Consider the following 16,530-nt stretch of genomic DNA (forward strand, 5'->3'; position numbering starts at 1 on the left):
ATGTTACGACTTACAATAAACGGATGGGTGTAACATATACGGTGTATATACCATTCATGCCAAGTAATCTGTTGCTTTTGTTGACATAGTGTGTAATAAATAAACTGTTAATTTAATGTGCTAATTAGAACTACGGTAGGATACTTCTACAAAGTAGGACAAATTGTCAGAACACCGGCCAATCTGCCACCCCGTCTACCTCACTCACCTAACCAGGTAGACGCTAGCGCGTTCACGCCCGCCCCGATCAGCTATGTACACTGTATTTAAAATGGAACCCCTGCGGGTCGCGCGCGTATAACATAGGGATGGCCAACAGCTCTGCTGAGCTCAAGCCCCCTTGTTGCTGACTGACCAGTAAGTAAAATCATTTCTTTACAATATGGGATCCCCAGCTCTGACTCAACCATAGCTTACATAGGCTAATACCGGCTTTTTCTTTCAGGCACGCCGCACCTTAAACCGCCTGCGCTGGGCAGGCTGCGAGGACACTGGCGTATAAAAATGAACAGGTGCGGAGGAGCCCGTAGTGGCCATTATAGCGGCTCCACGTGTGTCCAGACACACCGCGCCTCACAACGCTCACCCGATAGATGGCCCCGCGTTCCCGCAGCAGTGCCCTCAACACACAAACGGTAAGTGCACGTCCTTACAACCTTAGATATAGTGCTGCTTCAAGGTTATGGCTTCTTCAACTTCAACTTGAATTACAGAAGGTTTGGGGATTTGGTGACGCTACAATGCTGTTAGTGTATGTGTAGTGTATGTGTGTGCTTGTGTGTGCATTTTTTCACTTAAGAAACATAGCAAAAGTTAGACCTCTTATATCATTGAAAGATGCTGAGAAAAAAAAAATGCTGAGTTCACGCTTTTGTTTTCAGTCGACTAGATTACTGTAATGCACTCCTCTCAGGACCACCCAAAAAAGACATCAATCCTTTGCAACGAGTGCAGAATACAGCTGCTAGAATCCTAGCTAGGAAAAGAAAATCCGAACACATCCCTCCAGTTTTGATGTCACTACACTGGTTACCTGTGTCATTCAGAATTGACTTTAAAATACTGCTTATGGTTTAAAAAACCTTAAATAATCTGCTCCAACTTATATATCAGAACGTCTGACACCTTATATTCCAAATCGTAACCTTAGATCCTCAAATGAGTGTCTCCTTAGAATTCCAAGAGCTAACCTTAAAAGAAGTGGTGAGGCGTTTGGCCTTCTGCTGTTATGCACCTCAAATCTGGAATAGCCTGCCAATAGGAATTCGCCAGGCAAATACAGTAGAGCACTTTAAAACACTGCTGAAAACATATTACTTTAACATGGCCTTCTCTTAACTTCACCTTAATTTAATCCTGATACTTTGTATATTCAGTTCATTATAATAATTATTTATGGTGGCTCTACTACTACTACTACTAACCCCTACTCTCTCTTCTGTTTCTTTACCCGGTTTTCTGTGGTGGCGACCTGCGCCACCACCACCTAATCAAAGCACCATGATGTTCCTACATTGATGGATTAAAAGCCAGAAGTCTACATGACCACCATCATCAAGCCCTTCCAAGATAACCTTAAATACAAAGAGGACTATTTCGTTGATGTTAGGTAGAATGCCCAGAGGAGGCTGGGTGGTCTCGTGGCCTCAGAACCCCTGCAGATTTTATTTTTTCTCTCCAGCTGTCTGGAGTTTTTTTTTGTTTTTTCTGTACTCCCTGGCCATGGGACCTTACTCTTATTCTATGTTAATCAGTGTTGTCTTATTCCAATTCTTACTTTGTCTTTTATTTCTCTTTTCTTCATCTTGTAAAGCACTTTGAGCTACATTATGTGTATGAAAATGTGCTGTATAAATGAATGTTGTTGTGTTCACCTTGCGATGAGCTGATACCCCATCCAGGGATTTTGTTTCTGTCTCGTGCCTGATGCTTGCTGGAATGGACGAATCCCCGAATTGATGGATGTAATCATTAAACATCCTTTTCAGAGATATTGTGGCAAGATGTCCTCGGAATTTAATGCATGTTTTGTGCATACGCGTCACATCGCGTGAAGTATAAACCTGGCCTTAGACACCTTACTTTTCAGCTGACGATCTTGACTAGGGCTTATTTTTGGGGTAGGGCTTATATTACAGAGCAGCCTGAAAATCATGCTAGGGCTTATTTTCAGGGAAACACGGGACTTCTTTGATATGTTGTAAAGCACTTTGAGCTATGTCCTACAGATGAAAGTGTGTTATAGAAATAAATATTGTTGAAAAGAAGGCTACAATGAATAGTAAGTTCAGCCAAAAAAGTCACTATTACCAGTCTTCTTGCCTTACAAGACCTGTGCTATTCTAGAGTGTGACAGATAGAGGACGCTGTCGTCCTTTTGAACCCTCAGACCAAACGCCAGACACCAGATAAAAGTCCAATAATAATATTTATTAGGACAATACGGTGCACAAAGCACCCTCCACTCCACAATACTCATACAATACTCCAGTAAATCAATAATCAATAAATCCTCCACTCCCAGACGTTTTGCCAACCTGCCACCCGACTCGGCTCGTCTGTCTGGGATTTCCCATAGTCCTTTATAGTCTATGACCCGGAAGTGCTTCTGAACCCTCAGTCCATGTGACTTCCTAGCACTTACGGGTCAGATCAAAACTCTTCTTTTTCATCCCGGAAGTACGTAATTTCCTCTGTCCCTGTGACCAGGATGGGTTACTTCTAGGTTATAGAGCAAATAAAAGTCTCTGAGCCTCCCTGCAGCGTCCCCTTGCGGCCCCCATGGTATCCAGCAGATGCCCTGCTGGAATTTGGGGCACCTCCACGCTGCCGGAAGGGCTCCATCTAGTGGCGTGGGGGTATTGGCCGGGATGAACGGCCGGCCATATCTCACAAGAGTCATGAAGAGGGCAGGGAAATCATCATGTCCAGGCCCCCATCCTCTTTAAACGTCTCCCATCTTCCAGGCATTATAGAATAAACTACACCTAATCAAGCAGGTATAAGAACAGTTTAATTTCTAATGGTCATCAAGCTCATAAATGGTTCCTTTGGCTGTCCTTGCTCAGTCTGGGACCAGCCAATTTCTAGCAATATTCTTACATAAAGCTAATGCATTATTTAGTATTTATTTCAGTATTTCTTGCACTATCAGGCACTTTGCAAGCAAGATCATAAAGGTTTTTGGGGCATATAGGTGATCCCCGTAGAATTGAAGGTTTTTCAAAACGAAGAGAAACACAAGTGCATCTTCACAGACGCAACTCCAAAAGCAGACTGGAGCCAAGATGGCGTCAGAAACAGTTTTCAGGAAGGAGAGATGGAAGAGGAGGATTCATGTGGGTGGAGGTAGGAAGGGACATCATCTGTGTTCAGTATGTCAATCATCCTTGCTGAGGGGGAAGAGAAGAGACGTTAAGCGACAGCACCAACCCCTGACTCGGAGTGGAATTACCAACCGACGAGCCCTGAAGTTGTCTCCCATGTGCACATGTGTGACAAAGCAGAAGTTAACATTCTTTGTCTTGTATTTTTGTCAAGTAGTTTAGTGGTTAATTGTGTGAATATCTGTCATGTAACTATGCTTGGAGAGTCATTAAAAGTATAGAGCATACCTGGCCAATAAATGTTGTTCTGATTCTAATGCAGTGTCACACACGTAGGCTTAGGAGGCAGTCAACAAGCCTAGAGGTGAGCGATATACAGTATAGGGTGGTCCAGATCTAATTATGCAATTTTCATTACGCTGTAACTTATTACGTTAAATAAAAAGAAAATAACCCGGAAAGTCCCGGACCGTCAAGACGTGTGCAAACTGACGACAAGAAGAATCGTCTTCACGCCGAACTGGAATCGTCCCTGCATAAATCAAAGTCATCCAGATGATCTGGATCTGCATAATTAGATCTGGACCACCCTGTATTATCAGATGGGGGGGTTGAATTGGGGTACTGATGCCTCTCTCTCTACATTTTTAGAACCAAAACAGAAAAATAATCCTCACTCACCACCAACAATTCTCACCCTGGAAAATGGCTCCGCAACAACATCCACTTCCATGATGGTGTCACTTCCGGCCCATATGGATGATGTCACTTCCGGCCAAGCCTGATGACATCACTTCTGTTCATACCTAACTTCCTGCCAACTCATTTCCTGTAGCCATTTTGTTTCTGTATACATTATACGGGGCAATTCCCCAACTCTTTGAAAGTGTTTTTTGTGTATGACTTATCACAGCAGGGAGCTTGGAACAGTGAGAGGGGCAAGTTGGCCTGAATCAGCTAAACTCGGACATTTCTTGTTCTCGAAGTTCACAGACCTCACTTTGTGAAGAAAAATAAACATCTAGAAGTAAACTAAATTGAATCAAATTGAAGAACCCTTTTCATTCTTTCCAAACTGACCACACGGATATCCAATTAGTTAGATTCCAAAGCTGTGATAGAGCCAGTAAATAGATTTTATCAAAATGAGATACAGTGATTTTAAACACTAAAGTATTATACATTTTAAAGGGATTTGTTATGTTGACTGATGAGCATCAAACTTCAGAAGACTTCAAAATGAAGAAACTAATAGGTTTTAGCAAAAGTGTCAACATCTTGATGTCTCAAAGCACTGGGTGGATTAAACAGTGTGAAACTGGTCATAAGTTCACATCGAGGTTAGGTGAAGACACAAACATGAAACCCCATCTGATTTCCTGTGACATTTCAGTTGGTTCTGCTGTTGCCATTCCAGCTTCACCACAATGTCAGGCACTTATAACATTTATGATCAACACATCTCCCCCAGGGCTGAACTCACTTTTCACATGCAGCATTTCCACCAGTCACACTACTTTCCACTCCTTCCATTTTGCCCACACACACACATAGACAGTTTTTGATAAACAAATCAAAGCCATTTCAAAGTTCTTAAAACAGGTAAAGCTTTTCATCCAATTCCAAGGCCTGGATACTCTACAGTCTACAGCGTGTGCAACAGGAAAGACAAAAGACAAAGAAGCCACAAAAGTAGCATATCTAGGTAGTGGCCCACAAGAACAAGAAAAGAACTACAGGAACCCACATGGACCAGAACCTCAGCCTTCCAGGTATGATAAAACAGAAAAGCCAGGCGAGAAACACTAAAGAGAAAAAGGAGGGATTCCGGAAAGGTTTGTAGAAGACCACCATTTTCCACAGGATGCTAAAAGACATCAGAGAAGGTCAGCTAGAGACCAGTGGCTAGTTGGTATCACCAAGAAGACAATCTAAACATCAAACACCAGCCTTAGGAAGATAAAATGTTTAGGTGTGAACTTCTTCTGGGGAGCATAAGGTGTAGCGGAATGTTGGTATTAATTGAAATTATTCTTTTTTGTACATTCATTTTGTGCTGTATTCTTTGTGACATCATTCACGTTAGTACCATCCTTAATCCTCTCAGCATTGCAAGGACGCATGTGCCCTTATTTTTAGTATTAGAGTCTATTTAAGGGGGATAGTGGCAGGCAGGGTTGCAAGGTTTGACAAGCACTTTACAGTCCAATCAGAGTCAAAAGCCATTCAAGCCTACAAAATATGTGTTAGTGCATTTCAAACACCATGATTAAAGGAATACTCCACACTGCAAAACATAATTATACAAATTCTAGACAAAAAACTTTAAATGAGAGTTGTTTTGCTTTTATTTTGTAAAAATATCTGCCAATGGGGTAAGCAAACTTTACTTGACACAATTTCTTAAAATAAGCTAAAAAACTGTATTTACAAATTGTTTTTTAAGTCAAAAATTCTCACAATAAGGAAAAAAGATTTGATATCATGATATCAATACTTTCACTTACTTAGGTTTCATTTTTTGCAGTGCATTTAAAGATGATATCATTTTTCATATGTTACTTACCCAGCCTTTGCCCCTCATTCACTAGTCAACATTGCTGTCTTCAGCTGAAAAGCACAGAATTATTGAAAAATGCTTTTCTGTTTACTAGACACGCTTCTTATTCCAAAAGTAACTGTTGTGATGGAAGGCTGAGATGGACAGGCTTCCCAACCAGAAAACATCCATTTCCTTGCCTCAGCCAGGAAGCTGGCATGGCAAGCCAACATGGATGGACAGAGAACCCTTACTTGGTCACAAATCCAGTATAATGGGAGAACAGTTGGGATCATATGCTCCAACAACATGCTAGGTGGCAGCACTCCTGGACTGGTACAACCTTGCACATCCCCTGCAGAGCATACTGGGAATTGTAGTCCTGTTAGGCAGCCTTGCCGGGTATTCCATGGGTACCACCAGGGGGAGCTGCATGGAAGGACTGTCTCTACCTTGAGAGGCTTCCTTCAGATGATGTCCTGGCACCAGAAGTAATTTGGGGTCCTCCATAGAAGATATTGCATCATCTCACCCGGGAGGTCAGAGCCATGTGGAAGAGGACAACACTTATCTAGAGGAGTGAAGGAAGGAATGAGAAGGAGAATTGGTTATTGTGAGGCCTGCAGGACTGTACTATGATAATAAAACACATTTATTTGAACCCGGGAATGTAGTTAGAGCAACAATGTCTAAGGCTTGGGGGTCTAAGATGCCCACTTGTGGCAGCATGTAATAATATTTTAGCAAAAAATGCACACATTTTGCACATATGGAGCATACGGCTGGATAACAGACACAGGGATTATGTGATGTGAGCAATGTGAGAAACCTTTTTGTCCATGGATGTTTTTCACATTGTTTCAGTATGGGTCACCATTAGGTTCCATTATATCAAAAACCTTTCTTCTTTTGCTTTGCATGAAAACATAAAATTAATTTTGCAAATCCCTTTAAATGGAAGTCTGCAATATGTACTTTAATTGTGACTGAATTGTCTGATTTGCAATTTTAAACTGTGGAAGAAAAGGAGTAAGTCGAGGAAAAATGTGTCTTTGTCCCCAGCATTATGGAGGGCACTGTATGTCAGTGTCATGAAACTGTAGAAATGTTATTATCTGTGTCCTTACTCTCAGCTGTGGTATGTACGACTTGTTCAAATCCATCCAGCTATATCCTAACTACAGGATCACGGGGGTCTGCTGGAGCCAATCCCAGCCAACACAGGGCGCAAGGCAGGAAACAAACCCTGGGCAGGGCGCCAGCACACACACGGGACAATTTAGGATCGCCAGTGCACCTAACCTGCATGTCTTTGGGAGGAAACCCACGCAGACAACATGCAAACTCCACGCAGGGAGGACCCGGGAAGCGAACCCGGGTCTCCTAACTGAGAGGCGGCAGCACTACCACTTTGCCACAGTGCTACACCCTTCTTCAAATCATAATCGAAATTATAAGATACCAGTAACGGCGTGAATCCACTTGACTTGAGCATTCCTAGTTCTCATCCTCTTTCTCTGTACGTTTAGCATTCATTTGCTCAGAGGTTGATGTGTTTGCTGTTTCCTCAGCAGCTCTTAATAAAATAAATTTCTTTTTTTTTTAAATTTTTTGGTGGAAAAGTACCATCGCCTAAAAGTGACTTGTTAAACTCCAGCTCTGACTGTGCCCTACCCACTCATATTTTTGCTTTAAAAGCTTTTCATTTAGGCCGTTTTAGAATCATGAGGACCAAAGTGTGGAAAGGTCGAGTGCTGTGGGTGCCTGTCAGTGATAATGTTTCAATTATTAGGCCATTTATTTTCTTGCGTCTGCTAAGATCCCTTTGTGAGCTGGGCCCCAAGGTGCACACCTGAGACTTCCAGCCGTGACTTTGGCCAACATGTTTCATCAGCCACAAGCAATTTTGCCAGCCTTTTTTTTAAACAATGAAACATTTCCACAGGTTGGAATGCATATGGTGTCTGGGCAGCCTTTGGTAAGTTTTCTCTTCTTGTCCCAGCTAAACTCAAGGCACACCTTACCCTTCTAGAAGAAGCACACTTTCCTAGGTCCCTGGGTACCATGTGTAAAGAGCCGAAGGAGGACTCCAACTTCTCATACTGGTATTCAGACAAATTGTCCCATTGGCAGAGTTGGTCTCCTTCTTCTTTGGAGTCTTCCTACACGACTGTTCCCTACTTGGTGTCCCTTCTCAATGTTTATAAAGCAGTATTGCTATGAAATTCATTGTTAAAGCCAGAAAACAAAAAATGAACTTATTTTTGTTACTGGGGACAATCAAGGTGGGCAGCAATCTGCTAAATATCTGAATGGGATCATTTGAATGAGATAATGCAAAAGGTGAAATTCTGGGATGTTGAGTTTAGTTTATGGCTGGTTTAAAAATCATTTACAGATGAAAATTTACCAAAAATGATGCAAACAGAGTAATATGTATTGTCAGAGGGGAACATTTTTTGTACAATGGGTGATTTGTAATATTAAATTTCAAGGCCAGTAGATGAAGGGGCGGGCGGCACGGTGGCACAGTGGGTAGCACTGCTGCCTTGCAGTTAGGAGACCCGGGTTCGCTTCCCTTGTCCTCCCTACATGGAGTTTGCATGTTCTCCCTGTGTCTGTGTGGGTTTCCTCCCACAGTCTGAAGACATGCAGGTTAGGTGGATTGGCGACCCTAAATTGTCCCTGGTGTGTGCGTGCCCTGTGGTGGGCTGGTGCCCTGCCCGGGGTTTGTTTTCTGCCTTGCACCCTGTGTTGGCTGGGATTGGCTCCAGCAGACCCCCGTGACCCTGTAGTTAGGATATAGTGCATTGGATAATGGATGGATGGATAGATGAAGGGGCAATAAGCGCCCATTGTTGGAACTGGGGTGAGAAGCTGAAAGGCAAATTTCCTGAATTACCCTGTTACGGATTATTGTGATGGCCGTCTACAGGATATTTGGTATTTGCTGTCTTGCAAAAGAGTCACCCACTTTGAAGTTTGAACTGCTTAAACATACTAACAGGACAAAATGGTGATAACAGAACTGCTCCTTCCTTGGAAAATGTTTTGTGTTTACCTGACTTAGAAATGAACATGTCTGGGGATATTAATTTCTAATCAGCATATGTGTACTCAATGATAGTTGGCAACGACACTTTTTGTTAATCTGTGTTTTACATTATTTGTTAAGCCAAGGAAATTTGATTTAATCCATCGTCATGTTGATATAGGCAGGGACTGCAGGAGATTTAACTCTTTAAGGGCTGAATATCTTTTCCATAAAACATTGTTTTCTGAAACACAATGGCTTCACACAGAAATCAACATAAAACGTCTGTTGCTGCATGCTGTGGCGGTCAGTTTGCCAAGAATGTGCATCAGGCCAGCTGCCAGGCTGTGTTCACATGGCTGCACGGGGCAGCAGCAGCAGTCACAGTGCATTGCAATCTGGTTTCTACCTCTTATCATTGTTAAGTGGAAGTCCTCCCAGGTGAACAGTGCCATAGGCTGTGTCAGCTACATGAATCTGTTTGGCACCACGATTAGCTGGGGACCAATCAGCTGAAGCTGCAAAACCTCATATTCGTTTTCGATCGCTTGTATTAAAATCAGAGACCGACAAGTCTTAGTCCAGTTCAGAGAGAACAGGCAACTCGTCGTCCACGGAGTATTTTGCTTTACGCATTTGCTTTGATCTCTCGCCAGATGACAGTGCCGTTTGCCGTTGTCTGCGCCTTGCTACTCACGAGAGTGCAGGAAATCTCGATCAAAACCAATGAAGCAAACTAAAATGTAACGATTGGTTTTGTCACAGTTTATAGTTGATTACCGATTATCGTCAGCTCCTCCTTTTGACAAAAGTCGACATCAGCCCTGAAAGAATTAAACTTCTGGGCAGGAGAAGGCAGTGGGTGAGGGACGGTGCACTGAAAACGCTGCCAAGACACTCACACAGAGCACAGGGGCACACGGGAAGACTAGGGTTACGTGGCGGGTACGACGTGAGGCAGAAGGGCAGCAACACTTACCTCCAGGGAGGAAGAGACAGATCCACAATAAGATGCTGGTTGTGGGTCCATCAAGAGAGGGAAGCTACATGGAAGGACCAAGCAAAGCTGGCGGATGAGAAGCGAGGTGTGCCAATGTCACAGCAACACAAGGAGCCCAGAATGGGAAAAAAAAGAACAATGAAGAGAAAGCGACAGGGATTCAATGATTTGACAAAACTGTTGGGAAACAAGCGTTCGGTGAACAGAGTGCATCCGTGGACAGTTGAACGATTAATTGTTGGGGGTAACACAGTGTGCAAACTGGACTCTGCACCGCTAAAGGTTGTATCCTCCATTTATCTTTTTAATGTACTTTACTGTGTATTGTCTTGGGTAACTGTAACTTATTGTTGGTTTTCCTGAAATTACTGTTGTGTATTCTATTGTGTGTTTCCGCACTGCCAAATGTAAAGAAACCTGTACACTATTACTGGTAAATTTCAAAAGTTCCCAGTCTCTTAATAAAACTGGGTGGCGTAGTCAGATATTTTAATGGTATCTAGGTTAGATTACCTGTAAGTGTGCCCAGACACCTGTCACATGTAGAATGATGGATTTTTGGGTGTTTTTAATGTTTTCACAAAGTAAGCATAGCTTTCCTCTGAATCCTCCGATTTCCATCCACAGACCAAGGACATGCAGATTAGGTGAGCTGGAATTGCTGAATTGACACTAGTGTGTGTGCATGTGTGTGCGTGCGTGTGTGTGTGTGCGTGCGTGTGTGTGTGTGTGTGTGTGCGTGCGTGTGTGTGTGTGTGTGCGTGCGTGCGTGTGTGTGTGTGTGCGTGCGTGTGTGTGTGTGTGTGTGTGTGCGTGCGTGTGTGTTTTCCGTTGCTGCGCTGAAAGGATTTTTGGGACGGATGACGATAACATCATCCGGCTGTCAGCTTCGAAGTATTTGACCGTCGTCCAAGCCTTTTTATACTGGCTGCTCCATGTGCTGGTCCTCTCTGGTCTCCAAACAAGGACAGTAAAAGGACTCAACCCCACCTCCAAAAATATAAGAAGAGCACAATGCCTACACTGCAGTTGTCCCCTTCAAAACTGCCAAACTAGCGGTTTCTAAATGCAGGCAGATTAGCCCCTGTGTGCCAAACTTGGCCTGCTCATGTGAATGAATCAATAAAACAATTTCTTGCACAGAGCAGTGACTTTAAACTTACAGTCATGGTACAGATGGATGGATGGATTGACAGATGGATGGATGGATGAATGAATAATATATTTGTAAAGAAATAGAAAGTGTATAGCACTGACTCTTCAATAAAAAGTTGTAGAATTATCACACAAATGTCAAAAACCATACAGCGCGTATAGTCGCTTGATATGAACATCTGGGTGTGGGACAGATCACATATTAGATAACAGAATCTGTCACCCTCTCTGTCATATGTGAGTCTTACATCCCTCAGTGGGTAGGCAACTTCAAAACAGAGAGCGATTCTCTGCTTCTGGCATCTTTTGAACAGGAAGTGGGCAGCCCACCTCTAGAAGTACAAAGCACAAAGCTGCTGTGCGAGACAGAAGGCAGCCTTCACGTTTTTCCTTGTCTTCTGAAGAGCTTCTGGAAACCCAGACACTCAGATCAAGGTGGAAGGTGGGAAAATGAAGTTGGCTCTGCGAATTCTCAGTCTGCTCATTACAGGTATGTGGATCTACTTTAAAGGACTGGACTTTAGTAGAGCTGATCAGTCAGGTTATTATTGATTCAGCAGACGTCTTTCCAAAAAAAGAGATCCATCGCATATCATTTTGGGTTCTCTTAGACAACAATGAGATCAGAAAGAAATAAAATGTGTCTTCTGCTTCTCAGATTTTTCTCCTGAGACAAAATACCCGGATATTCTCACAAGTGTCTCCTCTTGAGTTTCAGCAGAGATCTCAGCAAAGTCACATAATAGGCTCAGATCTTCCAGTGTAGCGTCTTGATGTTTTATTTATATATTTATTTTTTTGCAACTTTAAAGTATTTGTATTGTGTGCTCAGTAGTATACGGTGAAATGTGTGGAATGTTGTTTGTAGTAATAACGCACTTTACTACGATTTCAAAATCTGGCTTCTGAATAATAAATACTATGAGCTGCTTGAATTTATATTGCTGTGTTCCAATTAGATCACAGTCACTGTAGATGAAATGCAGGCAGTCTGAGTCAAGTTAATCAAAAGTAAGACAAAAGAAGTGAATTAGCAGCAAAAACTGGTCACTAATTAAGAAGATTGTTAGAATGAAAACCTGCAGCCACTGCGGCCCTCCAGGACTGGAGTTGGACACCCGTGGGCTAAAATGTCCAATGAGAGGAGGCACAGAGATGAGAGGGGTCACCGGACAACATTAGAAAGTCATTGCTCTTCACACAAAGAACCATAAACACAATGAAGAAGTAGTGTGGAAGACAGAAGGACTTTAGGGAGTTTAAAAAATCACCTCAAGTTTAAGTTTGGAAAAATTTGGCAAATAGAAGCAGCAAAGTATCTCGTTTTCCTCAAACTTGTTCTAAAGTGCTGATGTTCTTTACCTGCTGCCAATTTGTAGATTTATCACAACCTCTGCAAAACTGTCCATGCAATGAATACTCCTCAATTATTATTATTATTATTATTTCAAGTATTATTAGTATTATTATTATTAGAACAGCAAAACATCCAATTATTAAAACAGACTAATGGTTCCATAATAAGTCTGCCTGTTTTGAACACATTGTATATTAATGAATCTCTGTTCACTAAATATGCCTTACTTATTTACTTACTTACTTACTTATCTACCTATTTATGTACTGATTTATTTAAAGAGCTTCTGTAAAAAGCCAAAATTTACTACCTATCTATCTGCAATGCATAGATCTGTTATATGTGATATGTGAGACATAGCAAGTAGACAGACAAACTGACAGACAAACTGACAGACACAGACATTTATCCTTTTTTTTTTCTATACTAGCCACGGTACCTGTAATAGAATAATTTAAAAATAAACAGCTCAAAAAAATTTAAGGCACACTTTTTAATGAGAGTATAGCATCAACTCAATGAAGCTTCTGGGCTATTGATCTGGTCATTTAAGAAGCAGAGGGGGTTGTTAATCAGTTTAATGAACAGGGGCACTAGAGGGGCAACAATCAGATGACCCCAAAAACAGGAATGGTGCAACAGGTGGAGGGAGGCCACTGACATTTCTCCCTCCTCATATGTTTTGTCACTCATTTTGTATTTGGCTACAGTCAGTGTCACTACTGGTAGCATGAGACGATACCTGGAACCTACATAGGTGGCACAGGTAGTCCAACTTCTCCAGGATGGCAGGCACATCAATACGTGGCATTGCCAGAAGGTTTGCTGTGTCTCCCAACACAGTCTCAAGGGCATGGAGGAGATTCCAGGAGACAGACAGGCAGTTTCTCTAGGAGAGCTGGACAGGATCCCTCGTAGAAGGTCCTTAACCCATCAGCAGGACCCACTGGTATCTGCTCCTTGGGGCAAAGGGTAACAGGATGAGCACTGCCAGAGCGTGCAAAATGATCTCCAGCAGGCCACTGGTGTGAATGTCTCAATCAGAAACAGACTTCAAGAGGGTGGTCTGAAGGCCCGACGTCCTCTAGTGGGTCCTGTGCTCACTGCCCGGCACCGTGGAGCTCGACTGGCATTTGCCATAGAATACCAGGATTGGCAGGACCACCACAGGCTCCCTGTGCTTTTCACAGATGAGAGCAGGTTTTCCCTGAGCACATGTGACAGACATGAAAGGGTCTGGAGAAGCCGTGGAGAACGTTATGCTGCCAGTAACATCGTTCAACATGACCGGTTTGATTGTGGGTCAGTGATGGTCTGGGGAGGCATATCGATGGAGGGATGCACAGACCTCTACAGGCTAGACAAAGGCACATTGACTGCCATTGGGTATTGGGATTAAATCCTTGGACCCCTTGTCAGACCCTATGCTGGTGCAGTGGGTCCTGGGCTCCTCCTGGTGCGCGGCAATCCGTGGCCTCATGTGGCGAGAGTATGCAGGCAGTTCCTGGAGGATGAAGAAATTGATACCATTGACTGGGCCCCCTGCTCACTCGCCTGACCTCAATCCAATAGAAAACCTCTGGGACATTATGTTTCAGTCCATCCGATGCTGCCAGGTTGCACCTCAGCCTGTCCAGGAGCTCAGTGATGCCCTGGTCCAGATCTGGGAGAAGCCCTCTGTAAGTTGATCATCTTCATTTCCATCAAACGATGTGGCATCCTTTCATTCCTAACACATTACCATATCAGTCCATATCAGTAGAGATAGCCAGCAGGATTTTTTTTCCTATTGAGATCTGACACAAAGTGGTCCTTTAATTTTTTTCAGCAGTTTATTTCCTGCTTCTTGGCCTACGTTTTAACTTCAGCATCTTTCCTCTGTATTTGTGTTTGTGTGAACAAATCTAATCGAATCTAACCTAAACTGATCCAACTTTAAGGTCTGTTTTCAGTAGTTCAATACATTTGTCCAGCTGTGTTTTTTTAAAGTGGTTGTTGGTGGTCTGTTGCTGAATCATGGATGCTGTTACCTCTTGTTTTTACACTCTGTTTATGTTGATGTTTTATTTGTATGAGCTTCACCAAACTAAATTTCATGCAAATGACATTTTTTTGAAAATAAATAATAAAGTAAGAAATGTATAATTATGTGTAAATGAGTATTTAATAAAGTATGAGGACAAGCTAACAAGATTTCCAAAGATAAACTTTAAATGATATGCAACATGGGTTCAGACAAGGACGGTTACTTTTCACTAAAAACTGGATATTTGTGTGGAAGCAACAAAAAATGTGACGTGATGTGAGTATAAGATGCTGCAGATGTTCTATCAGACGGTTGTGGCGAGCGCCTCTTCTACGCGTGGTGTGCTGGGGAGGCAGCATAAAGAAGAGGGACGCCTCACGCCTGGACAAACTGGTGAGGAAGGCAGGCTCTATTGTAGGCACGGAACTGGACAGTTTGACGTCCGTGGCAGAGCGACGGGCGTTGAGCAGAGTCCTGTCAATCATGAAGAATCCACTGCATCCACTGAACAGGATCATCTCCAGACAGCGGAGCAGCATCAGCGACAGACTGCTGTCACCGTCCTGCTCCACTGACAGACTGAAGAGACCCCACACTATACGACTCTTCAATTCCACCCCGGGGGGGTAAACGTTAATATTATACAAAGTTATTGTCTGTCTGTTATACCTTTATTGTTATCACTCTTTAATTTAATATTGTTCTTTATCAGTATGCTGTTGCTGGAATATGTGAATTTCCCCTTGGGATTAATAAAGTATCTATCTGTCTAATATAATTTAACTTGATTTTGAGAAGGCTTTGAAAAGATACCACATGAAAGATTAGAAATCAAACTAATAGATGTGGGAATTCAGGTGGGCCTCAGACACTGCAAGCAAAGGGTTATAGTGAGGGAATCAGGTGATTTTAAAAGCGGTGTTCCCCCAGGGGTCAGTGTTAGGGTTGCCACTCTTTAACATGCAGAAATGATCTGGAGAAGATTATAATCAATAAGCTGATTAAGTTTGCAGGTGATACCAAACTAAATAAAAAAGCAGGTGATGTACAATCAGCTCAATAACTATAAATGGGGCCTGGAGAGCATACAGACTTGGGCAGACTTGTGGCAGATGAAATTTAATGAATATAAATATAAAGTATTAATGTGGGAATTAGAAATGTTAGCTTTATATACACCATATACAACATATCAAAATTAAAAGTGCCCCTTATGAGAAGAACCTTGGAGACATAGTGGTCTTATCACTGCCTACAGGCAAATAGTTGTTAGAAATGATCAAGAATACACATAGGTTATTAAGTACAAGTCAAGGGAGGATATGCTTAAGTCATATAACACACTAGTGAGGTCTCACCTGGAGTACTGTGTTCAGTTGTGGTCTCCATATTACAAAAAGAGGCATAACACCATTAGAGAAAGTTCAGGGAAGAGCGACAAGGCTGAAGCAGGGACTGACAAGTTGAGCTATGAGGAGAGGTCAAAGGAGCTGAGCGTTTCAGTTTAAGAAATGGAGATGAAGAGATGACACGTCTGAAGTGTTTAACATTATAAAATGAATGTGTACAGTGGATCCAAGCTAAAATAAATCCTGCAACAAGAACATGAGGGCACAGTTGGAAACTTATTAGGGGAAAATTTTGCATAGATGTATGAAAGTTTTTCTTCATTCAAGCAACCATAGACACATGGAATAAATGACCAAGAAGCAGTGGCAGACCTACATTTTTGGGGTCCTGAAGCTTGAACTGCTTTGGGGGTCCCTTTGCAACCAGCAACGAGGTCTGGATAACAGCTGGCATTTCCATCAATGGGGTTGTTCCAAACAACAAAATATTTAAACATTTAACCACTACATCTCAGATTTAAATTGAAAATATTATACTGAATTTCATAATACTATTAATATTATTGTCTTTTTAAATCCCCTTCTCATACAGTAGACACCAAAATTCTTTAAGCAATATGGACTGAAATCACTTCTGGGGTCCCTCCAGGTTTAGGGACCCTGAATGTTAAGTTTCATTCATTTCATATTATATTTGCACATGCCAAGTAGTGTGGTGGAATGTAAGACTTTACAGACCTTCAG

General features: G+C 42.3%; 1 protein-coding gene across 2 annotated transcripts in view; it reads left to right on the forward strand.

The window, feature by feature from the left end:
* The first annotated feature begins 11,420 nt into the window (after positions 1 to 11,420).
* Positions 11,421 to 16,530, forward strand: part of LOC120526278 (CMRF35-like molecule 8) — a 34,738-nt gene continuing 29,628 nt past the window's right edge. For both annotated transcript variants that reach the window (XM_039749383.1, XM_039749385.1), the window contains exon 1: positions 11,421 to 11,544. In XM_039749383.1, the coding sequence (XP_039605317.1) occupies positions 11,505 to 11,544 (40 nt within the window). In that variant the 5' untranslated portion in view covers positions 11,421 to 11,504. The remainder of the gene's footprint in view (positions 11,545 to 16,530) is intronic.

The sequence above is a fragment of the Polypterus senegalus genome, chromosome 3 (genome assembly GCF_016835505.1).
Source record: "Polypterus senegalus isolate Bchr_013 chromosome 3, ASM1683550v1, whole genome shotgun sequence".
NCBI lineage: Eukaryota > Metazoa > Chordata > Cladistia > Polypteriformes > Polypteridae > Polypterus > Polypterus senegalus.